Source organism: Dreissena polymorpha, chromosome 16 (assembly GCF_020536995.1).
Source record: "Dreissena polymorpha isolate Duluth1 chromosome 16, UMN_Dpol_1.0, whole genome shotgun sequence".
Classification (NCBI taxonomy): Eukaryota; Metazoa; Mollusca; class Bivalvia; order Myida; family Dreissenidae; genus Dreissena; species Dreissena polymorpha.
Window position 1 is genome coordinate 10,585,483 of NC_068370.1, and position 27,856 is coordinate 10,613,338.

The 27,856-nt window shown below is 32.9% G+C and overlaps 1 protein-coding gene and 1 long non-coding RNA gene across 2 annotated transcripts; one reads left to right on the forward strand and one right to left on the reverse strand.

Moving 5' to 3' along the window:
- Nucleotides 1-696: 696 nt before the first annotated feature.
- On the forward strand, nucleotides 697-27,400 carry LOC127862323 (PDZ domain-containing protein GIPC1-like). Its single transcript, XM_052401406.1, has 5 exons — nucleotides 697-1,791; nucleotides 2,222-2,591; nucleotides 19,913-20,013; nucleotides 22,841-22,922; nucleotides 23,761-27,400. Exons 1-5 carry the CDS (start codon nucleotides 1,504-1,506, stop codon nucleotides 23,949-23,951), a joined length of 1,032 nt encoding a protein of 343 aa, XP_052257366.1. The 5' UTR covers nucleotides 697-1,503; the 3' UTR covers nucleotides 23,952-27,400.
- On the reverse strand, nucleotides 16,057-18,345 carry LOC127862332 (uncharacterized). The gene is made up of 3 exons (XR_008040548.1): nucleotides 17,377-18,345; nucleotides 16,865-17,055; nucleotides 16,057-16,528 (listed from the first exon to the last, which is right to left on the reverse strand). It is a non-coding gene; the product is annotated as an uncharacterized LOC127862332 (long non-coding RNA).
- Nucleotides 27,401-27,856: the final 456 nt, after the last annotated feature.

Below are 27,856 nucleotides of genomic sequence, written 5' to 3' on the forward strand. Positions count from 1 at the left end.
CAAAATTATGGAGGTTTTGAAGTCAGTGTTGTTTACTCTTGTTAGATTAAATAACACTTGAGCAGGAATGTACTGGGCTGGATTTTCTGCTTCCAATACCTGTTATTTGTAAGAAGGGAAGCCAAATGAACTGCATCCCAATGGGATTCCTTGTTTGCTTATTTGAGCACAAAGTGCATCTGTTGAATTTTTGTTGTGTGTTGGCAACACTCTAGAGATCACAATTATCATCCGATTTTCATAAAACTTTGTAAGCACAAATGTCAAACTGATATCTGAAAACTTGGTTAAGTGCGGAAAAAACATATGTCAATAGGTCAAATTAAAGAAAAAGCTCGAGAACAATCTAGAAGTCATAGGATTTGCCAAACCATTCCAAAATTGGAACCACATATTTGTTCTTATTATATCTCAGCCGAGTTTCGAATTATGGCTGCCAATTTTTACTTAGATTGGTAAAGTGATACTTTGAGACTACTCCAGAAGTCTCTTTTTTTTCCAATTATTATGGAACTTGGTCAGAATATTTGTTCTTATGAATAAAAAACAACATGGCAGCCAGTGGGTGGAGCAGTTTTCCCTAAATGGCTACAGTGAAACCTTCTGAATACAAGAGGTTTAATTATTTGCCCAATCATTTTGAATGTTGTTAAGAACATTTTGATCAATATGGACACGGGGGGGGGGGGGGCTAAAGTGAAACATTTCCAGCTCAGAACATTTGAGTCCCTTTGGGTATCAGATGGTCACCGTAAGATCTTTGGCCATTTTGTCTTGAATGTTGCAACCTTTCAGCGTTTTAATGCATGATACATTATTACTTTACAAAATTGTCACCGTTTGTAATAACGCCTTCAGTCTTCTATCTATTGATTTAAAAACATTCAAAAGGTTGATGCAAGTCTACACACAAACTAATGCTGCAATGGGGACCCCACCTTTATGGGGAGGGCCCAAAAATATCAACCATCTGACTCTGATGACTCCCAACATATAATGTTGGTGTAACACCCTACTGAATTCTTTATTCTGGCTTTTAAGGTTTTTAACGTTTTGGCCTGGTTTGTTGACATTTTTGGCAACTGATCTATTGGAAAAAGCTACTATGTGCAAAACCGGGTTACAGTGCCCATAGAAAATATACTGGTGTGTAGCCTCTGAACCGAAAGGTTGTAAGTGACGTCGTTATGTGAACACTATATTTCACGATCGATTTACCCGTATCCATTACGTTATTCACTCGTTTCGTGTACAAAAAGATATATTTAATAATTTTATGTTGTGTTTGTTATTATTTTTTAAGACATAATAAGTGTTCAGCAGAAAATTTAATCTTCGGAAATGAAGCGTACTCCTCCTATAAAAACTTCCGGGTAGGCGGCCATATTTTTATATACCTATGATTACAGGTGAGAATTTGACAGGTAACATAATCGATAATTTAACGGTGTACGATAGAGTTTAACTCAAAAAGAGCGTTGGAAACAGAACGGTATATACAAAATGCCTCTCTTTGGTGGTAAAAAGAACAAGAGTAAGGACAATATAGCGGATAGTGTCGGCAATTCAACAACATCTTCGACGACACGCCCAGACGTCGACTTGCCAGCATCCAATGGTACCGCGAAAACAGAAATCCCAAAAAATGAACCACCTCCACCTGTCAGACCCAAACTTGTATTCCACTGTCAGCAGGCCCATGGAAGCCCGACCGGCATCATATCCGGCTTCACGAACGTTAAAGAACTGTACCAGAAAATAGCTGATTGTTATGATATGGATGTTGGCCAGGTAAGTGGAAACATATTTCTTTTCAAAATTGAGAGCTTTTTTGATCCGTTAATTATAATTTTACGTTAGCCAAATGTGTGCAGAAACAAACATTGCATTGACATATGTTTTTTAGTAAAGTGAGGGCAAGTAGTGTGTTGTTCATTTAAAAAAATGACACCAGAATTTAACAAAGTCTTTGTCATGCTTAGTCAATTTAATGAATCGTAGTTACAGTCTAAAATAATTATAATATATCAACAGACAGAGATTATTGTAATTGAACTGGTTTATAATTAATGTTTTATGTAAAATAACACACAGTGTAAATTGTCATGAAAAACACCATATTTCATATAATTTTAATTAAAATAACCATAATATAGAGTAAAATATACAGGGGCTTTGTTCCTTTATTGTTGTAAATCGTTTAAATTGTGTGTTTTTTCAGATTTTGTTCTGCACATTGAATACGCATAAAGTTGATATGTCTCGATTACTTGGTGGACAGATTGGTTTGGAGGATTTTATATTTGCACACATCAAAGGCCAGCCGAAAGAAGTCGAAGTGACAAAATCAGAAGATGCTCTGGGACTTACAATCACAGACAATGGTGCAGGATATGCTTTTATTAAGCGTATAAAGGAGGGAAGCATCATGGACACAACACCCTTAATAGCTGTTGGTGATCACATAGAAAAAATTGATGGGAAAAGCTTAATTGGATGTCGTCATTTTGAGGTGGCAAAAATGTTAAAAGAAATTCCAAAAGGGAAAACATTCTTGATTCGAACTGTGGAGCCCATGAAATCCGGTTTCTGTAAGTATGCTTATCTCTAAACTTAGTCATTTTATTTATTTTTAAGTTTTTTTGTAAGTTCAATTCTCAATGGACTAGTCAGCTGTGGATCAGCATTTCACATAACTGTCGCTTTTTTGTCTGGAGAGTGTCACAAATAGTGTCATAGTATTAGAATGAGAGGTTTATCTGCAAGATACATTTAACTTAATAGGGGGAGAAATCAACTGGATAAAGGTACAATCATGCATTATTTCTTGTACTGGAAAAAAGCATTGCCGTCAGAGTTCCATATATGAACCAAAATAAAAATCATTTTATACTCCTTTTTTTGATGTACATACATTTAAGTGAGATCACATTGTTATAATTTGCTAAAACATATATTGTGATTTAAACAAGTTATGTTTCCTGTAACCCGACAAGTTTTTTCCTCAAAATATGGAAATACCACTGTTATGTGACAACAATAAATGAACTTGTGCATGTTAATGTAAAATGTGCATATTCCCAAAGTATATATTTGATCATTTGTAAAAAAATTCAGCTAAAAATCTTGACATTTCATTACAATTGTGTCAACTTTTGACCTAGTGGCATTATAACCTTGCAATTATGTGTACTTCACTCCACAGTGCACATAAACATGGGTGACAGTTTTCTTGTTTAAATTGGAATTCCAGTTTTTGGATTGCTGCAAAGGGCATTTTCCCATAAATGGGATTTTTTTCACCAGAAGTAACTTTTTACTTCGCAACTGTCCCGATCCTGTGTCTATATAAACTTACTGAAAATATAACGGCGGCACTAAAGGTACAAATATAATAATCAAATTATGCACAATACGTAGGATAAGGTACAACGAAGACGATGAAGAATTATTTGCAATTCGTTTTCAATTTATATAATTGATTTCTATACGATAGATTGTTGATTATAATTAGTTTTCTTTCAAATGCAAATCATAAAAACCATAAAACGAACCTTATCTGTTGCCCTGTATCTGGCCACGATTTTATCATGTAGGAGGACACTGTAGGGGTGGTCCCATAAGTTTGTTAGGTATAACAAAGCCAACAAACTGCCACAAAACCTCAGAAGTTAACGACTGATGGTGACATGGGGTTATTCACACATATGAATTATATTATTCACAAACATTGGCAACGTTAGTGCCTCCAGGGCCATGTTTTGAGAAAAACGTCTCATAAATTATTGGGAAGACTAATCTTGTCTTGACTTGTTATATTAATATAATAATATTATATAGACCATAAAAGGCTTATTTGAATTAAATATCTTAACTCATTTCTCTAACACATTTGTTTCTGGCAATTTCTTATAACATAGTAACAAAGGATATTTTGTCATATTGTTTATCTATGCAAGTGGCATATTACTTTTTGCAATTCATTATAGTCCCTTGTTGATGCTTTCTAATTGGACCAGACATACATTTTTAAAAGGAATAATGGGATAAATCATAGTACTAATTTAGGTAACTTTCAAGAACAAATACTATAATATTTCATGCCTAAACTCATTTCTTTCTATAAATTTAGTTTAATATATTCTACATCTGATGACTTGAGAGCACAAAGAGAAGGCATTCCTACAGAAAAGGAATTTCAACGTTTGGAAAAAAAATCTGTTGAATTCAAAATGAGTATCATTTTGGTATCATTAGATTGTCATTTGGAGTAGCATGCATGAGAAGAACTTTTACTTTATTTAAAAATACAAAAAAACACAAATTACATGTTCTTACATTTTTATAAGCAATTAACAGTTATTTTAATGTATTTAAACCAAAGTATTTTGCAAATGTTTAACAAATATTGATTTTAATTCTTAAAAATATCAAATTGCAACCCTAACTAAATGACAGGTGTGAATCAAGCTTCACTTGCAATTTTTATCAATAAAAAAACATTGGTTCTTTATCACCACTTTATACTTGTGATAAAGTGCGTTTCCCACACAAACATGTAACAAAAGAACAATATAATAAAGACCATTTGATTTTTATTAATATGTAGCTTTTATGAATAGAACAGAATGTGTGTACATGTAGTAATTAAACATGTTAAAATTAGAGTTTTTATGTGGTATTACACCAATAAAACAAGCTTTAAAATATTGTTTTCAAATATAAAGTACAGGTCTCTTTTGTGCAAAAATTATCTAGATATATTTAAAGTTGTCAGATACATGAAAGCTTAATGTTTGCTGTGAAAGTTGCTCACAAACTAGTTAATGAATAATTAATTGGATGTTTATATACTGATAACATTCTAGCCATTGCTCATGCTTCAGACATATGTTGTGGGGTGGTTTGCATATAACAAATTCTATGCTATATTTGATTTGTTAACAGCACATACATATTGGAAAGTTATGCTGAAATGATGTTACATAGAGCGATGATAGAATTTTCAAATTTGATTGCTTACAACAGATAAACCACACCTATTCAAAAACGTATATGTCAGTGTTTGCTTTTATTTTATTTTTGTCCAGCAGGAATGAATAGAACTAATTGTTTACCAATACATAATCTAAATGTATAGATATTCCAATGGTAAATCATTGGTTTAGCTTTTCCTTTTTCATAAAACATACACAATTTTCCTGCTAACTAGCCAAGAGATACTGATATTAAGAATTAACAAGTGTTAACAATAGCTATTTAGGTCATAATTATTGATATTCTTTGGAATTCTGTAAGCCAAACACAATTTTCATTTTGAAAGCAGTTATTAATTATACATGTTTCACAATGAACATGAACAATTAACTGTTCTCCTGGCTAAATGAATGTGCTTTAACTGTTAACTCAGATTTGCCTATTCAATATGCACAGGCTAATCAGTGAAAACATATTCTGACTAGACCGGATTTTAGTTTAGAAGAGAAATCCTTTAAATGAAAAATTCCATTAAAATAAAAGATATTGTCCCTGATAAGTCTGTGTAGGCTGTTTGGTGTTGAATAAAGTCATGAGTTTGAGTGCTCCAACTACTATGTCAGTCAGTTTATTAATATTAAACTGTTTAACTATACATATTGAAGGATGAATGGTAAACTTTGATGTGTATAAGGCCTGATTGGTTTTACATTGGTATTTGTACATTGCAAGGTTTATGTGTTGCATAAATAAAATGCAAGAAGAGGTGTGGTTACTGCAGGGCATTGTTTGCTTTCTAAACAGTGAAATGAACAAATTATTACATTAAGGTGTGGTGATGATTCATTTTAAGTATGTCAATCTTAAAAAATAATTTGGGTGGCAGCTCAATGTGGCCGTCAAGTGATTTGTACATTAACAGATCAGGGCTAAACATGTTGTTATACAACATTACTTTTAACACGCTGCTACACTAATTATGAAACTTTTTATAATTAATATTTTGATTGTTCATTTCAGTGAATTTAAGAGATTAATAATATTCACATTGATTTATTATGAACATTGATGTAAAAAAAATTCTTTCATGATGTTCATCAGCTCAGTTGATCAATCAGATTCTGGGTGTTTCTTATCATTTCGGGACAATTACACACATGCATGAAAATGGGAATTTTAGCATAAATTTGCTTTAAATTGGGGAATAATGTTTTTCATTCCATACTACAGCCTTATCTGTAGGCAACCCCTATCAGTAATAGCCTTATCAACTCCTAGATAATCAGTACCCTCATCAGCTCTAAATGCCTGACAGATTACAGTGAAAACTCGCTATTAAAACCACTTGTGTGACTTTTCAAAAGTGGTCTTAATAGCGAGGTGGTCTTAATTCTGAGTTTTCATGAATTTGATGGACATATAATTACAACAACGTAAATATTCAATGAACTTACATCTTTTTGCATACAATATAACAGTCATCAGTTTATACATTGTATTTATACATTGTACAAAGATAGTATTTCAAGTTGTTCATTAAAGAAGTGTAAATAAATGTACATGTACTTTTCATCAAGATCCTTGATGTTTACTTAACGAATGAGTCAATTGTCGTCTGCTTAATAATAATGGTTAATTTCATGCAAAAAATCAAAATAAACATATTAGCAACTTTATTTATACGAGTTCAACAGTGTCTATTCAGTATTATACAATTTTATTTTTCAAATACCTTCATATGCCCAAACTGTGCTTACATGTAGATTGCATGCCTTCGATGAATTTTTACATACTTCACAATTAAAAGGGGTCTCCCCTTCAATCTGTTAAACGATTAGCCACAAGAATTGTCCCTTCCACTCGTTCAATGTTTGTTTTGTTTAAATTTGGACCCGTCGTGTCGCGTTTTTTTTATGCTCCCCGAAAATATTTTCGGTGGAGCATATAGTTGCCAGTTTGTAGTTCCGTGTTCCTTTCTTCACACTTTTGCTACCGTTTCTCATAGCGCCTTCAATACTTTACCAATCGCTTTCATATTTGGCATGTAGGTACCTTGCATGGAACTCTACCTTTTGATGAGGTTTGAGGTCACTTGGGTCAAGGTCAAGGTCACCGAGGCTAATAATAGACTTCCTTCTGTCACACTTTTGCTACCGTTTCTCATAGGGCCTTCAATACTTAACCAATTGCTTTCATATTTGGCATGTAGGTACCTTGCATGGACCTTTACCTTTTGATGAGGTTTGAGGTCTCAGGGGTCAAGGTCAACGTCACCAAGGCTAATAATAGACTTTCTTCTGTCACACTTTTGCTACCGTTTCTCATAGCGCCTTTAATACTTAACCAATCGCTTTCATATTTGGCATGGAGGTACCTTGCATGGACCTCTACCTTTTGATGAGGTTTGAGGTCACTGGGTCAAGGTCACCGAGGCTAATAGATATTTTAGGTGTTTATTAACACATACATTGAGCGCATCATCAGGGAGCATCCATCAGTTTCACTGATATTCTTGTTTAGCTTTTCCGACTGTGTCGGCAACTGAACATACAACATCGTATAAGATCTTTTCTATAATGTCTTTCTTAACACTCAACTTTGGCTCACTTTGCGTACAATATGTTAAAAGCGTGTTTTTGCACGCTTTGCAGTTTTTTAGGACGCTCTCTGGGCGCCGCCATTGTTTTTTGACAGATAGACTCAGTACACACCGCTTTTATTGGAAAAGATGCACTTCGTTAAACAAGCCCGATAACCATTCTATATAAGCACCGAAAAGATCTTTAATATGCGAAAAGAACTCAATAAAAATCGATACAAACAGATTTAAAAATAATATTCGTAACTTGATTTTGTAATTCTTAATGGTACGACAAGATTTTAAAATAAATACGTAATGGACTTGAAAATAATTGGTAATTACGAAAATACGACCCTTATCTGGAGCTCTGTTGAGATTTTCCATCACTCGCGTCGATCAAATCAATCTTTTCTTTTAAACACAACTCTTTCCGTTTTCGCTAATCCATTTTGAATAACGATATGGTATAAAGGTCGGTTTTTATATCCATCACGAACAAAACCATGTTACTCAAATATCCTAACTGTTAAATTATTCGCCGTATTTAATCTTTAAAGTAAGTACCAAACAACTACCAATTTACCCATCAAAGACTCAATAATAATAATAGCTAATTGTCAATCAAGGGTTAAAAATGATAACAAGTGCCGAAAATCTAACACCTGTGTCGCAAATGGATGCCAAAAACTGTTGTTGTTAATTGCGGTAAATTGGGTCAGAATGGCTTCGTACATAAGCCCGATAGTACCACAACACCAGATCAAGTAAGGTGTGAAAATTACTTGTCATTTGGCAGGTGTCAATAAAGAACAATATCGATCATTGGTACTGATTAAAGCGGTCGTAATGGCGGATTAGCGGTTTGGTCGGAATACCGAGGTGGTCGTAAAGAGACTTTTCACTGTATCTGTTTATTGTTACTTTTAGTGGTGTCAAAAAGGATATTGTGTTTTTAGGTTTGCTACTGTGTCGACTGATAATGTGACAGATATTTTATTATTATATTTCCAATTTAAAAATGAATATATTAACACATGAACATTTCTAAATCTGGCATAACTTACCAAATATAAAAAAGACATTTGATTATTAAAATAATGTATCCAATACCATGATTATTTATGTATACACTTTTTACAAATAGAAACTGTTTGAAAGATTAAAAACAATCTTTTAAGAATGTTTAAAAATAAAAAATATAAATTATTTTAAGACATAAAAACAATAATAAGATATTGTAAATAATAAAAACAAACATCAATATATTGTAAACACAGTTATGTTTCAATTGCAAGTAATTTTATGAAGAAAAAATCAATAAAAAATCTGAAAACATCTTGATATGCTTATGTTAGAACTTTATAAAAATAAGACAAATAACTATCCTTAAAAAATCAACAAGCTTAAGTTACCATTTCTTAATTTATTTATTTTTCATCTTATTTTCACATGTTTTGACCAGAAATGGTTAAACAAAATCAATTTCCAGACTAAGACAGTATGTGTTACAAAAAATTTCTTAGGTTGGAAAACTTACTGCAAATAAAAAGCAGTTTTTTAAATGACAATTTGAACAGACATATTTTTAAGTCATTAGGCATTCAGAGCTACATCTAGGTTGTCTTATATTTACGACGCTAGGAATTCACACTGGAGATTATTGGACGCATATATACGACGCTAGGAACTTCACTGTAGATTATTTGGACGCATATATACGACACTAGGGCTGAATGGGTTTTATGAAATTTTGAATATTTCTTATAAAAATTACATAAAATGAAAAAAAAACAAAAAAAAATATCAGTGAGGTGAAAAGTACAACTTCAAAACACTTTATTTCTAAACAAATTGTATCTAAATTTACATCTTAAATCTTATCGTCAAACTATTTGTTGGGAATTTATTGGCAATATATTCACTTTTTGCAATTGGGAATTATGGCCAAATGATATCCATAAAATGAGCCCCCAGAAGCCCAGAGATTAATTATTTTATGCTTTAAATAAGTCCTAATATGGTGATAACATGTTAGCGATAAACCGTATGAGTGGCTAAACATGAAACTTTACATCTCATAAAGAACTATTAAACACCTATATACATCACTTCCATCTTAAATTCTCAATGTGTGACACATTCTATTGCTGTTCATTATAGGCACTTGTATTGTATAATGAGTACATTAGTATAATCAGTATATGTGCGTGCATTAAATTAAGTTGGCATATTTTTGAATCACTGTCATTTTCTTTTAATAATGATAATGGTGTAAGCGGTTTGTATTAACAATCGACTATAACATGTTAAATTACTTGTATAAAGTGTTGCATTTTTGTGAAATAAAATTTTGTTTCTCTTTTAATTTCTTGCTGAAAGACTTTGATGGTAACATACTATGTCTACCTATGTTTGTCTGGTTGCATGAGTAACTCTCGAATGCAGTTTGGTTTTCCAAATTACCTCTTAAATGTGTTTTCTCTGCCATTTTTGCATCAATCATTGTGAATTTCTAGAAAAATGTTACATATTGTATTCCCTTAATTTTTACTGACACCTCATTAAATGCAGTTTCTTTTCGTTGGTATGGGAAAAAACAACAACATTGAGTTAAGCTGTTCAGGCTTTGTACCGGTATCTTATTTAGTTTTACTGGTAATTGGAATTTATCACAATTTTCTCAACATTTGGTTTCATTTAACAGGCTCAAATATTCTTTGTGAAGCTCCTCTGCTTTTATGTCTCCTACCGGTTTCACCGGAGGCGACTTATGGTTTGTGAGTCTGTCTGTGAGTCTTTCTGTGAGTCTGTCTGTGAGTCTGTCTGTCACACTTTTCTGGAGTATGTTAATTATTGCTAAAAAGAAGCTATCATTAATAATAAGTGTTCCTTAATTAATTCATAATTTATACATGTAAGTGGGAAAACTTGCCTGATATGAACATTGCATACTCTCTTTATTATACAGTATTAATATTCTTTTTGCCCCCTTCCTATAACATTCTGTTTAAAATGCATTTGTTACAATTGAGTTATAAATGTCATATTAATGACTGTACCATAATTATTAGTAAACTTCCAATTATGGCATTTATCTGAAATATTTCATGAATCTTCTTATTTTATGTTGAAAATATTTTCAGAATTTAAATCTGTTTGTGAGTTGTGGAAAACGTTCAATAGTTATTAGCCTTTGATCTGTTGTTTGAAAACATAATTGTGCTCAAACCTGCAATCTGCTTTATGATTTCCACAAGAAATATTATGCTGTAGCATACTATATTGAACTTTTATTGATACAAAAAACATGTTCCCATGACAACAACAAGGTCTCTTGATATTGAAAATATGAGACATTTATTGGAGTAGGACTATACTTTGTTCGTGATATAGAGGAGTGAAATATTAGTCATGACCAATAACTCTGTCACCCTCCTTTTGTTGCAGTTGGGAAATAAATATTTCCCATGTACTTGTGACCAGAAATTGTTAACTTGTCAATAACTATGTTATACATTGTAAGAAGCTACAATTGTTGATCCATTAGAATATTTTTTTTTGAAACAAATATATTTATAGTAATAGTAATATTTCGTGTTTATTTTGAATGGTCATTTATCAATGCTGATATACAGATCTATACACAATTATATTATCGTAAAAGCAACATGATAATGGAGTCATTAATAGACCAATTTTGTAATATATATTATCAAAACTAGTTCTGCCATTTAGGTTATTCAGGTCCTTTTCCAAGTGCTATTACTGCTTTTGTTCCCTACTTTGGTAATGTTGACTGGCTTGTAAATCAGTAATAGTGAAATAATGAAGCACTAAAATTTCAAAAAGAATCTGATTGTTGTTGACAAAAAAACAACAACAAATTTCAGTTTTATTATTTTTAGCTCGGCTGTTTTCGGAGAAAACCCGAGGTATTGATATAGCCAGCTTGTTGTGTCGTTCGCGTCGTGCTAAAACCTTAACATTTTGTCAAAGTTTTGAACATTGGCTCCAAAATCAAAGTGCTTCAACATACAACTTTGAAACTGCATATATGTATGTAGCTGCACCTTGATGAGCTCTACATGCCACACCCTTTTTTGGGTAACTAGATCAAAGGTCAAGGTCACTGTGACTTCTTAAAAAAAATAAAATCTGACAAGCTTTCATTTATTCAAAACTGCACCCACAGCCGAGTGTGGCACCCGTTATGCGGTGCTCTTGTTAAACAATAGTAGTGGTATACAATTTGGTTGTTTTTAAATACAGTGGCATTACTTTCTATGCAATCGAGCTAAAATAAATAGGTTTAAACTAAATACAGTGGCAGCCAGCATAGCAGGTCAATTACTTTGTGCCTTACAAAAACTTAAGAAGGGCCTGACATAGAAATATTAGCAGTATTTTGATGAATATAAATGGGGTATTTTTTGAGTTTGGTAAGTTCTATTTTAAAAGTAAAATGTGAAGATGAACAATTAAATATAAGTTGTATTTCATCGTGAAAAAACATTTGAGTGTCAATGAAAACAAAAACTTTTTCGTATAAAACTCTCCAAGGTACTTCTGTAGTTGATCAATTAGCTAGTGGTTCCTCACATATTAAAAACAGTTTTGTTTAGACAGAATGAGTTTATATCTTTTTTTATAGAATCTGTATCCTTGTGGAACAATTAGAAAGTTGGAAATTCAAGCAAAATTTTGAGGAAATATATATCATACAAAGGACAAGTACATTTAATGCAAAATGTAGAGAAAACTGTTTCCAGCTGATTCCCTTTTTGTCCCCTACCGGTGAAACCGGAGGGGACTTATGGTTTGCGCTCCGTGTGTCATTCTGTCAGTCTGTCCGTCACACTTTTCTGGATCCTGCGATAACTTTTAAAGTTCTTCATATTTTTTCATGTAACTTGAAACATGGATAGATGGCTGTATGGAGAGAACCGGTATGCACGTCATTTAATTTCGTTCCTACATCAAGAATTGTGGTTGCTATGGCAACAAATATTTAAAATAAATTTTTAATTTATTTTACTGACAATGGTGGAGTTTCAACGGTAGGGGACAATATTGTTTGGCAATCTCTTGTTATCCAGAGTCATTTAATTCAATATAGTATTGTATGTTTTAGTCCTGATGTTAATTCAATGATACATGTATGATGGGTCGTACACTTCACATGTAACATGGGTCACAGTTGTTAAGCTTGTGTCTGTACATATGATAATTGGTAAATGTTTGAGATTTCTTCTTGTGTTGAACATTCAAGATTTATTTGATCAGGGTGTGCTTTATATGTTAACAAGTTCAAGTTAAGTTCATATTGTAGACTAAAATGTTGTAAAGAAATAAACTTGTGACAGCATTGTTTATTGACATTTAAAGAAATACTTCAATATACATCTTTAAGTTTTATGATAATTACATGCAATTATAATACAGAGAAGTTTCATCCAACCTTATTCAATTAATGGTAAACAATATGTTTATTGAAGCATTTTAGCCCTTATGGTTCATATTCCCAATGCCAAGCTTTTTTTCCATATTTAATGCAGTCAATAATTCTCAATCTTCTTTTTTTATTGCATTTAGCATTTAGTCGCCGCTATGTCTGTCCATCCGTGTGTCCGTCCGTGCACAATTTTTGTCCGGGCTATTTCTCAGAAACTAATGACCGGAATTCAATGAAACTTTATGGGAAGCTTCACTACCAAGAGGAGATGTGCATATGATCAGCGGGTTCTGGTCGGATGATTTTTCACAGAGTTATGGCCCTTTGAAATTTTCCATTCACTTTACATATAGTGCAATTCTTGTCCGGGCTATTTCTCAGCAACTAATGACCGGAATTCAATGAAACTTTATAGGAAGCTTTACTACCAAGAGGAGATGTGCATTTTATCAGCGGGTTCTGGTCGGATGATTTTTCACAGAGTTATGGCCCTTTGAAATTTTATATAAAAATATTCTTGTCCCCCTAACTACTGTGCCCTCAAGACGTTTCCTTTTATCTGAATATATAGTGCAATATTGTGACAAAAAAAACTTTGGGGAGCATCACCTTTTTTTCTGTTTAGAAATGTAAAAAGAGATGATAATTGAAATAATGGGTTTTAATGGTTTAATGTCCATTTTACAGATAGCTTTATGTTCGAGATTTTCTGTTTTATATAAGTTTTATTACTAATAATTTAACATGAATGCATACAAAAATAGGACTCTTTCCCATTTCAAAGTCAATTGATGCCAAAGTTCCCATTTCATGATAAAGGTCATAATCTTAAAAGGTGAGAAAAAGCCCTGACAGAGAAAAGTTTAATTTTGATGAGCCTATACTACATTGAATGATGGAATATCTTTCTGATTTTTCTCATTAATGTATTTGATTATAAAAAGTAATCTCAATACCACAAGATCAATTTTCCTTTGACAATAATTATTAAATAAATATTAAAATAGGCGAGTGAACACTGCATTTGAAGAGCACCTTTTCTTACTGTATTTGACAGTCAACACTTTAATAGTGTCATGTAAAGAAGCTCTGAGTCATGAATATTTCAGAAGGACATTTTCAGTGAGAGCTATAGTTAGCTATACATGAAAGATTTTTCACATCCACTTAACAAATGACTTCGTCTTACTTTTAGACATTTTTATTGGTCTAAAATTTCTACTACATCGTAAAGCCTATTTCTGATTCTCATTACTTGGGCAAAAAAAGCTTTTTCAGTATTTGAATGCAATTTTCATCCCTATTTCTGTTTCCAGTATGGATTAATGCAATGATTTTGAGGAAACAAATATTGCTCATAATCTGAAAGCATGAATTGAGTACATTTGATGTCTTATAAAATATAAATCTATGCTGTACAGTCAGTTTATTTCGAGTACTCTATAATCATTGGCTTGATGAGAAATTGATTTTTCATTGCAGTCTTAAATTAACAACCATGTCGGACATTATTTTTATTTAACATCACCATTTAAATTAAAATTAGATCATCGATCCAGATAAAATACATAATTCATGGTGAAGAATCAGTAAAGAACTATTAAAAAATCAAAATTACATGTACAACTGTCATGCAAAGCTCCATGCAATCACTATAATATAGTTATACTTTAATATAATGAACAAAAATGCTGGGTTTTTTATATTCCCCCCCTTCGAAGAAGAGGGGGTATATTGTTTTGCACATGTTGGTCGGTACATCTGTTGGTCGGTCAGTCCGCCAAATGGTTTCCGGATGATAACTCAAGAACGCTTAGGCCTAGGATCATGAAACTTCATAGCTACATTGATCATGACTGGACGATGACCCCAATTGATTTTCAGGTCACTAGGTCAAAGTCACAGTGACTCGAAACAGTTAAATGGTTTCCAGATGATAACCCAAGAACGCTTAGGCCTAGGATCATGAAACTTCAAAAATAAATTGATCATGAGTGGCAGATGACCGCTATTGATTTTCAGGTCACTAGGTCAAAGGTCAAGGTAACAGTGACTCAAAACAGTAAAATGGTTTCCAGATGATAACTCAAGAATGCTTAGGCCTTAGGATCATGAAGCTGCATAGGTACATTCATCATGACTGGCAGATGATCCCTATTGATTTTAAGGTCACTACCCTTGTCAAAAAAGTGAGCAAAATCCGGTTATAACCCAGTTTTAAACTGGGTTTATCCCTGCGGTATTGGCACCGAGCTAAAAGCGAGTCTTTTAAACACACTTTTTGCTTACCGACTTGGTTTTATCTGAGTTGAATCTTGGTTTAACTCGCTTAAAGCCAACATAGTGGTTTTTTAACCGTCTTAAGTGGGTTTAAAGTGAGTTTTTTTCAGGCATCTGTGTTTAACTCTGCGGTATTTGCACTGTGCTAAAAGCGGGTTTTTCAGACACGCTTTTAGCTTACCGACTGGGTTTTTTAGCTTACCGACTGGGTTTTTTCTGAGTTAAATCTTGGTTTAACTCGCTTTAAACCAACATAGTGGGTTTTTTAACCATCTTAAGTGGGTTTAAAGTGAGTATGATTTTCTACAAGTTGGTTTTTTGAGGTTTTTTAAACATGCTTAGACCAACTTCTGTCTGTGGAGTTGGTTTAAAGTGGGTAAAAAGTGTGTTTTTTATGTGAGCTATAAGCAGGCTAAACACGGTTTTTAAGTGGGCGAAAAGTGAGCTGAAAGCACGCCTTTGTTAGTTTTTTTCACAGTGAAAACATGCTTTTAACTCGCTTTAAACCTAGTTATTAACAGTATTTTATCTGTGAAAAAAACAAAAGAAATATGTGGGTTTGGGTAAGTTGATTTTTGTGGGTTTTAACAGTGTTTTAGTGAGTTTTTTTAAGAAAGTAGGTTTTTTGTGAGCCTTTTGTGGGATTTTGCAGTGTGAAAAAAAATAATTTTGGACTGATATGTTCTAGAAAAAATGGTTTTTGTGAAGCAATTACAACAGTTCATTATAAGCCCCATGTGGTTAAAAGGGAAAAAAACACAATGTGTACGAAAATTATGTTTATATGACAAAAATAGTACACCGCAAATTTATACAAACAGATTATTTTTACAATACATTATAAAATAATAGACATTTATGGAAGATTTTAAAGCAAAAGGTTGACCGCAATGGACCACTGCGGGTGGAGTATTTAGACCGCAGCTGCTGCAGAGACCTGGATCTCAGCTGTTGGAGGTACCTGCACCGCAGTGGAATGAGGAACCTGGATTTCAGCTTATGGAGTGACCTTGACGGCATACGGTGTTGGGACCTGCACAGCAGCTACTGGAGAGACCTTGACTGCTAGGGGACCTGGAAAGCAGCCAGTGCAGGGAATTAGACCTGATCTTGGCGGGTGGAGGGACCTGGAAAGCAGCTGGTAGAGACCTGGAAAGCGGGCGCTGGAGCGACACGTAGTTGTACCATTGATGCTGCTTGTGTCCTTCTCCTCTTGAGCATCTCTTATGCCAGTTGATCTGCAAAGGATTAATACCATATCACTTTCAAAAGGGCAAGGCATTCTTCAAACATGTTGATTGGTTATGTTTTCGTTCCACTTAACTATGAAATATTGCTGTTATGGTAATCTTGTTGCTTTAATAAAAATAAATTTAAGTTATTTGCTTGTTGTTTTTGTTTGTTTATTTTTGAAATTTTAATCCCGTGATCACATGTGACTTAGCACTTTTCATCAATTATTAAAAGAAATTGCGTTTGGTAGAAAATGCAGTTTGAAAATGTACCAAGATGCGTGGTCTCATTTGGCTGTGTGGTCTGGTGGCATTGTAAATGCAATAACCTGTATAGTTTACCTCTCAACAAATCGAGCTTTCTTGGTCAAGGACTGGGCGAGGTTTTCCCACTCTTGTTCCCCTCAAGTTTGCCAGCTTGTGCAGGGTAAAAACCAGGTTTAAAAGTCCATACATCAGGCAGGCGATGATGCACATTCTTTCCAAAGGATCTTCCCATCGATGTCAATTTTGCCTTGTGGCAAGAGTTTAACCTTCAAAATTAAAATATATAAGTTTTAATTAAGTATGAGGGAAAGAAATCCGTTCAGTTATAACCAGAAATAGATATAAATAAAATTTTAGATGACAATAACCATGAAACACAACCATAATTATTCACTGTACACAACATTTACACTTTTTCATGTGTAAGTTTATCAATTTTTGCTTCAAAATGTGTTGTTTATCCTTTAAATTGCAATACAATAACTTATCCATTTACATTTCCCAGTGACAATACATAAATATGATAATGATCATAATTAATTCAATAAACTAAATAAAAAAAGGGGTAAAGAAATGAAAATACAAACCTGTTAAAACTGTTCTTCAGTATTCCAAAAACAACAACAGGCAGTTCAACCTCCTTTCCAACCAACTTATTATTGATTTCCACATTGCAGTAAAAAACACATTGTTTTCATCACACAATACTTCATGCTGACAGAATTTCAAGACATTTTACACTACCATTATAAGTCTTTCACTTCTTTATATTAATGTTGCTGAATTAAATTTAGCTCAATATTCAATTGCTGACACCAGCTTATTTTTCAAAAGTTGTTGTTTTCAAAAAGATAACTTCCTCAGTGCAATAGCCAATCAAAAGCCTTATATCGTATTCCACACAGCCTTATCTCTAGGCAAACCCCATCAGTAGCCTTATCTACCCCTAGATAATCAGTACCCTGTTTAGCTCTGAATGCCTGCCAGATTGTTATCTGTTTATTGTTAGTGGTGTGAAATAAGGGTGTTTTTAGGTATTGTCTTGTTATTTTGTTGACAGTTTATGTAACACAGGTCATGTTTGGCATTTTATTATTTTATTGCAAATTAAGAAAATGGATATGATGGTATCATATGCAAATATCAAAATCTTGCATAACTTATGTACAAAAATAAATAGATTATTTCCAAAATAATGTTTCCAATACCATAATTATTTAAATATGCAGATTTAACAAGTAAATACTGTTTTAAACAAATATAAACAATCATATGAGATTGTTTAAAAAAAATAAAAAATTAAGACATAAAACAATCATAAGATATTGTTTATAATAAAAACAAACATAAAGAAAAAAATCAAAGTGAAACACAAACTCTTTCATTTTCATGTATAAAACTAAGCTTGACCATTGTTATAGTTTTTGTCAGTGATACTAAGTACTTGTTAGATATCCTTAAATTTATAACACAACATATGTTTCTATATGCATTAAAATTCACCTTGAACAGTGCATAACAAAAAAAAATTCTATTCCCGAGGGGCAACCCCTCCCGCACCCTCCCCGTTTCGGCCCCCCAGTCAACATTTCCTGGGTACGGCCCTGTACTTGTTGTCCATCTGTGAACCTGTGATGTTCTGAAAGAGCCATTTTCATCCAATATTCCCTAAAAATTATGGGGAGCACACAAATGTACAATAGGGACAATGGCAAACAAGCTGTAAAAAAAGCCCCTTTACAATTAACTTGTATTATTTATGGCTATAAACATTAAACAAAGACCCAGTTGAAGAATTATTGTTTCATTGATGAGTTATATTAATAAACAAAAGACAAACTTGTTGAAAAGTGTGTTAAAGTGAGTCTTTAAGCCTCGTTGCAGCTCTCAACTTATTTACAAAAAGACCAAGTTAAACTCGCTTAAACCCACTTCTGTTTAAAAAAAGACCAACTTCTGTTGTAAAAGACTCGCTTATAAAACAAAAAGACACACTTAAACACACATAAACCAACTCATAAATAAAAAGGCTCACTTTTGACACACAAAAAACCGACTTCTTACAGAAAAAAACTCGCTTAAACACACATCTTCTTAAAATAACCAACTTTAAACTCAGTTAAGCACAGTTTAGCGCACATAAAACTCACTTTTATTAGCAAAAACCAACTTCCGCTAAGAAAAACTCAGAAAAAACACAGTTTTATGTTGGTCTAAGTGTGTTTTGGTATGAAAGTGGATTATTTTTTGACAAGGGTAGGTCAAAGGTCAAGGTCACAGTGACAAAATGGATGCACACAATGGCTGCCACTACAACTGACGGCCCATTTGGGGGCATGCGTGTTTTACAAACAGCCTTTGTTTAAGCTCTAAAACTCTGACCTAAAATATTATGCACATTATCAAAATAAAATTACTTTCATGAAAAGGAATTCTTATACAAGCTGGTTTTCTAATCAACTCATTTCAGGTATTTATTCCATCATGCATACCAGCATTAAGCATGATGAATGTTGTTGTATCCAAAACAGTTTGTACAGCAAACCGACGCAAGATAGTGACTGCATTTTATTTATTGTATGATTTCATTGCATGTTTTAAGTTTCTTTTCAGTCCTTGTTTACCTTTGAAAAGGAACAATAAAAAAATGCATAAATGATTGGATAAATAGAAGTTTGTTTGCTCAGCACAAAAAAACTAAACAACTCACCTTTACTCATGATTTCTGATTCTTGTTAAATAAACTTACCTGCTTTCAACACTAATCTAATATTCAGTATATCTATAGATATAATAATGTACATAAATTTTGTTTCAATAGAAAAGACCGTCGCTCTGTTAACACCGGGCTTAATCTGTGTGCGTCAAGTGTCATCCCAGATTAGCCAGTGCAGTTTGTACAGGCTAATAGGAACAACACTTTCTTATTTTATGTTTTTTTTCATTTAAAAAAGTATTTTCTTAGCAAAAAATCCAGTTTAGGCTGACAGTGTTGTCTTTGATTTAGCACAGGCTAATCTAGAGCAACACTTTATGCGCATGCATTTAATCCCCTTTTTCCCAGAGATATGCTGAATGGGGTTTTATACCGAAATGATTTTACACGGTTGTCTCCCTTTTCAGCATTTGTTGCCCAGGCGAGTGGTAAGAAGGGAAGCAGCAGCCTAGGAACCGGCAAGCAGACCCTGAGAATCAGCTCCAAGGGCCAGGCCAAAGTGGAAGAGGTTTGTAGCTTTGAAGTCCGGACATCTCAGTAATTTATTAAATTTTATAAATGTTATATATATTAAATTGTTAAGAAACTGTTTTGATGCCCTCCCTCAGTGGGATTCAAACTTAAAAACTGGCGTACTTTAGTGATTACATTAAACTCTAATTATTGATACATGTAGTGCGCATGCATATAGAGGTACTTGATGTGCATTTCTTTCATAGCAATTTTACAGCTTCCTTGGATTTTTCCGTACCCATAAAAAATGTCATCAAACATCTTTGTAAGTATAATTCAAATTACAATATTAATTACAGTTTATAAAAACAATACACATGTTTTCATGAAACATTTAATACGTAATTTTTAAAAGATATTCTTCACATACACCAGCTACATATAAAGACGCAAATATTGCCCATAATACTCACGAGAGGCGTGAGGCAGTACTATGAGATAGAGTTTCCTTGATTTGCTATTAATATGCAGTATAATGAAGCATTAAACTATAAATCACAGCATTTAAGGTAAATTACCATTGAGTCTGTCAAATATGTTCTCGTGTATTAATAGCCCTCATTTACAATTTTACTTTGCATTATGTAAAATACAGTGTATTTTTCTATCGTGATAAAAAGCCATTACATATTATGCAATCTGGTAGAATGAACCTTGTAATACTTGTGTAAGCCAGTGTTGTACCTGACTGATTGCTCTCAGGTAAACCACTTTATCACTGAGATATTCAGTTGGACTTTAACTCTAAAATCTCAAACCTTTCATGGACTTGATAAAATAATTATTTATTTCAATTAAAAGGCTACATTGCCCATAATATTTAAGTACTTTTAAGCATCTTTACACACATAATATCAACACAGAGTTATTTGAATTGGTATCAAAAAGAAGTTTTAAATAATTACTTTCTTACAAGCAAATTTGAGATTGGCTTTGGGAAGTGTCAGAAGCACAACCTAGTTCTCATAAGCTGCCTGAAGCCAATCTTGCCTTCGCTTGTAAATGTTTGGATTTGCGGGAAATTTACATGGAATATATTGTCACAAAAAAATAATTAAACAAGCATTTTGTATCTCGTTATATCTATATTACTAGACCACATCTAGAATTGTCCTTTATTCTCTGGCTGTAAGGAACACTGATCTTTTATGTGTTAACTTTATTTTTCAAAATATTTAGAAATATTCGTAGATTTTGAGTGTTAATGGTCTTTTAAGTCTCAATTTGTGTTCTATATCAAAAACATAATAATTTGACCCTTACCCGTATAATTTATAGTTTTTCAATAAATTCATCAACAAATTGGCAAACTGTTATGGAATAAGTTAATACGATCTCTGAGTTTATATAACCTCACTATAGTCATAAACAGAGCTGTAGCTTTTACCTAATTATAGAAAAATTCAGAGTAAATTGCTTTTTAAATTTTTGCTGTAATTCACACCTATTACAAATATGCATTGGTCATGAAGTTTACTTGACTTTAAGTCACAAATGATCACAAGTCAAAACAACACATTCATGTCAATTGTGGTGTATCAAAATTAAGTCAAACACAACTTCTAGCTTAAAACTGGGAGTTCTTGTCCAATGAAAGCCCTGGTATCTAGTGAAAGGGTTTTGTCATAATTGTGTTGCATTCCACCATGGAATGTGCTAATACTAGAGATTACAACTATTTAAGATAAATGCTGCCAGCTTTAAGTTTCTGTGTCTTCTATACTCGATCCTTAATCCATCAGAGGTTGAAGTAATCTTACTAATAACATTCAGTGCAATTGAACTGCTGAAATAGTTTTGATCCCAAATCTTTCATACAGTATTTTAAAGATTCTACACTTATACAGAGATACATTGCCAACACCACAAGATGTAATGTATTATCACACATAGTTTACACATCGTACATGTAAAATGAAGTTGTGTGTTCACATGTGAAAATATACTGTTTGATGATGTCTCAGATAATAAATATCAGATGGACTGACTCAGTCAATTGTGAATAATTCAAATTAAGTAGAATGTAGTCATGCCTATAGTTGGCCTCAGGTTATACATTTTTAAACATTCTGATAGGCATCTATTTGATGAACATCAAGATTTGTTTGCGATCAGTATACATGCTTTATATTAACACTGACAAGACTGGTCATGAATGTGATCATGAATATTTTCGAGTATGTTGTAAATGAAAATAAGTAAGTTGTCTCCCTTTCCTGTGATAATACAGTGACTCTGAAACTGAAAACAAACAAATGTTTGTCATATTTCATTCCGCATGTGGACTATTTCTTTCTCTAATAGAAGTATTATTTAACAAATAATGTATTAAATACCTTCTTATATAAAAAACAAATCATGAAAACATGATTTTATTTAAAATGGATGCATGTATGCAAAAGAAAAACTAAATAAATAAACTGTATTGACTTGCATGAAAACACTGTATGACCCACACATATCATTCGAATAAAATTAAAACAAGAGTCATTTGCTGTTTGACACTTTCCTATAGTTCAAGTTCTACGTAAGGCCAAAACATGTGTTTAAAAATGTCTGTATTCAGGTTTCAACAACACTGTTGTGTTTAAATTTTATTTGCTCTTTTTTCTATGTTTGAAATTTGATCAGGTAATAAAACAGGTATTTCATGGTTGCTTGGTGAACAGTCAAAACTGTTTGCCCTCTGTATCAGGGCTGACATTTGGAATTGTCGGCCTCGGGCAACAGTTCCAAAGTCATCCCTGATATCTTGGGACAACAGTTTTGACTGTTCACCGCCCATCCAAGAAATAACTGTATACTATTTATGTGTGTTTTAGGCAGAGGAGTATGTGAGTGTTGCAGTGGACAAGATTAACGGACTGCTGGAATCCTTCATGGGCATCAACGATACAGACTTGGGTATGCTACCACAAAGTTACTGTAACATATAAGCCCTAAGAAACAAATTCATGTGCATAAGTAAAATATTTTAGGGTTTTCTAATGAGGGAATATACAATTTAATGCAATAGTTTTGACTCTTCAAGCAAAATAAGGCCCTCAGGGGTTTTATTAGGGAGTATATGGCATTACAACTGAATATCTATTTTATTCCTTTTTAACAACTTTAAATGTTTAGGTAAACAAGTTATAGTTCTGCGTAATTCAAGAATGCTTTTTTCACGGGGTCTAAATTTAATAGCAATAATTTTGTTTGCCTTTATTATTTATGCTAGAAAATTTTAATCAATATATAGATTGGTTGTCATGGTTATAAATTGCTTATAAGTGGAGGGGAAGGCGCACTGTGTCAGGTTAGGCCCAGTGTATCACATGAAAATTTACTAGTCCATGGTTATGACAAAACAATCAAATACTAATCAACATGTTACAAGTTTATTTTTCTCTCTGGTAGAAATTCTTTCACTATGGTTTTGAACAAGCATGGTCAGTTGTTGTCATCAATGCACTGCTTGTTGGCAGATAAAAATGCAATATCCTTGAAAAACAGAATACACCTTCAGTCTCGGTAGACATCACTCTTCTCGGGTGCAAAATTTACTTAAGCCATCAACCGCCCTTAATATTTATATAATAAAACCCAGTACGGAAACATAACTGGAGTGGGCATTGGTCATGAATTCCTTCTGTTGACATTATCCCCTACCTATGATTTATGTTGGAATGTTATCAATAACTGACATAAGCATGTGCACTTAATACTGTTTATGTAGCCTGTGAACTTTCTCTTTTCTTAGCTCAACAAATCTGGGAAGCTGGACAAAGCAAGGATAACCCACATGACTTTGCCATGGCAATTGATAACTCGGAACTGCAGGATTTCGGATTTACCGATGACTTTGTATTCGATTTGTGGGGAGCTATCTCCGATGCAAAGTCAGGACGTCTCACAAAACCCGATGTTCAAGAATTCAATGAACAGTTTTGAAGAGTTTCTTGTGTGTTTTAACTGTTTTTGCTAAGTGTCTCTTTCAAAAGAATACTAGTAGTACTGGTATTTGTAATGAACTGCTTATATCATACCAAATTAAGAAAACAAATGTTATTGTTGATTGCATGCAAGGTATACTTTTCATACTTTTATAGACCCATGTAAATTCTTTAAATGATCATATTTACTTAGTATTAAAGTAACAAGGGGCGTAACTCTCCCATCCTTGTTTGTTTTACTGCTCAAGGTAAACAACTCTTAGTTGTGTTGGTTTTGTAATGTGCCAATCTGTGCTGTTTTGTAAAACTTGTGACTGTGATGTAGTTTTGTCTAAAAAAACATGATTTTGCTCATGTAAAAAGTCTTGAATGTAATCTTTAAATGTCATTAACAATGATGATGTAATAATTTATGGAAAAAAGACTAGTCATTTAATAACAAACAAGATATAACTGCTACACACTTTATTAGATGTGAATATTGATTACATGTGTAACAGTGTTGTTGGAAACTTGTCACAATATGACTTTTTGTAACAGAATGAATGCTGCATCCACTAAAAGATTATCAATTTTGTCACACACTGTGAGATGTATTCTAATTTTGTTACATGTAATATAAAGACATAGCTCGACACTAAATTGTTATAGCGATCTCAAAAACAATACTAAGTATAAACCTAAACAAATTGTAGAAAAAATTTCATGAGAATGTTGTTCTTTATATATATGTTTTCTCGCTGGTTGCAAATTTTTCTTAAGTATTGAAATCTAATTCACTTAAACAAAAATTAACTTGACAAATTACAAACTTACACATTCTAGTATTTGACTTATTCTTTGGCCATGCGATTATTTGAATTTATTAATGCTTGTTTTAAGTAAGTTTATCTCTTAAAAGTTATTTTTGTATTGTTAACATGTATTTTTATTGCAAAAAAATATTTACACGTTCAACTTACATTCTTCTTGTTCACATTCCAAAATCATGTATGTATATGTGTGCATGTTTGCTTCAAAATTACATCAAATGTTCACTGCTCTATTACTCATAATATATATAAATATCATTGAGGAAGAAAAGAAATCCTTTCATATTTGGAATATTTGTTGAAAATGTTTCCTTGCAGAATATTTTTGTGTAAGAGACCAATGGTATTAAAATGTGATAATTTTTTTGCCAGGTTTACTTTGTGTTTTTAACTTTATACTGCTTGGGATCATGTTTTCTTGATTTTCCAGTTAATCTATTTTCATGATGTATATGATGTTGATCATCATAGATCTATTGCATAGGTTTCTCTGTCTGAGTATTTGTATTTGAATCATGTAGTATGCATGGTTGATTTGACTCACTTTAAATGCCTTTGAGACACTCTCGAGGAAAACCAGGCAAAATGCATGCATGAAAGTATCATTCGGGAACAGCCCATGACTGCACATGCTTCTCTGGGACGACACTTTCCATGTAAGGTTGATTTCTGTTCGGAGGAGACTGGCTTAAGACTAAAAATTCCATCAAAGTAGAAAGTGTGGTCCCTGATTAGCCTGTGTTGATTGCATAGGCTACTCTGGAACGAGACTGAATGTACATGCATTAAGCCAAGTTTACTCTGAGCTCGGCTAATCTATGGTGTTCATGGAACTGTAAAATGAACCTGTTACATATTTGCTTTTTTGACTTTTGGAAATAATGCATATCATCACAGACTCGCTTTCGATGCTTATTCTTTAGGCAAAATCAGGGTTGGGATGGTATAAAACCAAAAATGTTGTCATTGTTTTTCTTTGTCTCTATAAAATATATTTCATGAAATGTTATATAAACAGTACATAATGAAGTCATTTAAACATTTGTTGAAACACATGATTTAGTGAATTTCTAAATTATCATATTTAGAATATTTTCATTTTCAATGTTTCTCGTGTCATATTTGTATGTTAGCATTGCATGATATGTAGACTATTTATTTTAATGCTGTATTAAATGAGACACCAAATGAACGGCAACAATGGTCATTTATGATATAACGGATTGTGATATTTATTCATTTCATGTGTAGAACTTGACTTGGATTAGTTTGTTAACACAGTGTACGCAATGGCATATACATGGAGATACAATTGTAACTCCTATTTTATGTTTGATTTCAAGGAAAATAACCCAAAGTTTTATACTGATAACTCTGACTTGTGTGTTATAAAACAAAGTAACATTAATACTCAAAATCAACGAAAATTCCGTACACTTGTTCGTAAAATAAACTTAACCAATTAAAAATCAGTGTTCCTTATGGCAATTGCCGAAATTTCAACGCCAGATGTGGTCTGGTACAATAGGTGGTTTTAGATACAAAAAGCTCGTTTTTATTATTGTTTTGAATATCTATTCATACGACACATGAACACAAAAATGGTGTTCATGTGTCGTATGAATAGATATATTCGCGGGAATTATTTGTGACCACAAATAAATAAAAACGAGCATTTTGTATCTACAAAAATCTATGTAATCATACCACATCTAGCGTTGAAATTTTGGCTATTGCTATAAGGAACACTGATTGTTAAGGTGTTAACTTTTTTTACGAAATTTTTGTTGATTTTGAGCGTTATAGAGACTTTTAACTGTGAATTTTTAAAATTGAGAAAAACATGCTTTCAAAGTTTTTAAGAAACCGAATTAGTGGGCACATTTGTAGTATTTTTTGTAATGTGAATAATCAATGTTTATTGTTTTTCTCAGCAAAATCTTCTAATGGTGGATATTTATTGTTTTTGCACTATCCTTGCTTATTACATTAAGTTTCGGTTGTGAAAATATACTATTTTTTTAAAATTATATTTTTTCAGTATTGCCTGCATATCTTATTTTTAATAGTTATCATAGGCAAACGTCTTATGGATAGTATTTGTTTTGGCCTGACTGTCTTTGAAAACTCTGTTGATTTTTACATATAGTTTATTTTAAAATGGTTTATAATTTTTCTAAAATGTCCTGCCCAGCAACTTGTGTAGGGATTGGGTTAATAGTCCCCATTTGCCCCCTTCATCTGATTCAAGTAGGGCAGTTGCCAGTTACTGGCATACACGTAAGTATGTGCACTCAGTACTGGTATACCAGCTATCCCAGGAAAAGGGTGAGTTGAAAAACCACTGCAATTATATTACTGAATAGCTGTTGAAAACGGCACGCAATCCAAGTAAAATGTTAACAAACATCTTTTTTTTTATAGCAAAAACACAATGACAGAGCTTTCTGTCCAAAGTTTGCACGCAAGAAAAATTGTCTTTGTACATGTATTTCTTATGTTGCCTTTTTTCTGTGTTTTCATCTGTAGATGTTTTACTCTGTGAAAATTTGCTGTTAATTTTTATTTCAATCGACGATGGAATGAGAAACTGTAATTTTTTTGATTGTGCAAATATATGTCAGTCCAGATCAAACAGTCTTTGTTGTTCTCATTAAATGGTTCTGATTGCCTCTGTCAGGGATCAACATCAATCCAAACTACATTTGGTTATTTTTGTCTTATAATGTTAAATATCCTGACCATCAATGATGGGGGCATACAGAGTTTATTCTTTCCATGGGTATGCGTGTGTTATTAGGTCGGCGTTTTCGGAGAAAACCCGAGGTATTGTCATAGCCAGCTTGTCGTGTCGTCCGCCGTCGTCGTGCTAAAACCTTTACATTGGCTCTAAAATCAAAGTGCTTCCACCTACAACTTTGAAACTTCCCATGTAGATGCACTTTGATGAGTTCTACACGCCACACCCATTTTGGGTCAGTAGGTCAAAGGTCAAGGTAACTGTGACCTTAAAAAAAATATTCTGACAAGCTTTCATTTATTCAAAACTGCACACACAGCCAAGCGTTGGTACCCGTTATGCCATGCTCTT

Excerpts from the sequence above, each read along its gene's own strand:
- LOC127862323 (XM_052401406.1), top strand. The coding sequence starts at position 1,504 with ATGCCTCTCTTTGGTGGTAAAAAGAACAAGAGTAAGGACAATATAGCG. Across the intron at positions 20,014-22,840 it reads GCCAGGCCAAAGTGGAAGAG|GCAGAGGAGTATGTGAGTGT; the intron begins GTTTGTAGCTTT and ends TGTGTGTTTTAG. Across the intron at positions 22,923-23,760 it reads CATCAACGATACAGACTTGG|CTCAACAAATCTGGGAAGCT; the intron begins GTATGCTACCAC and ends CTCTTTTCTTAG.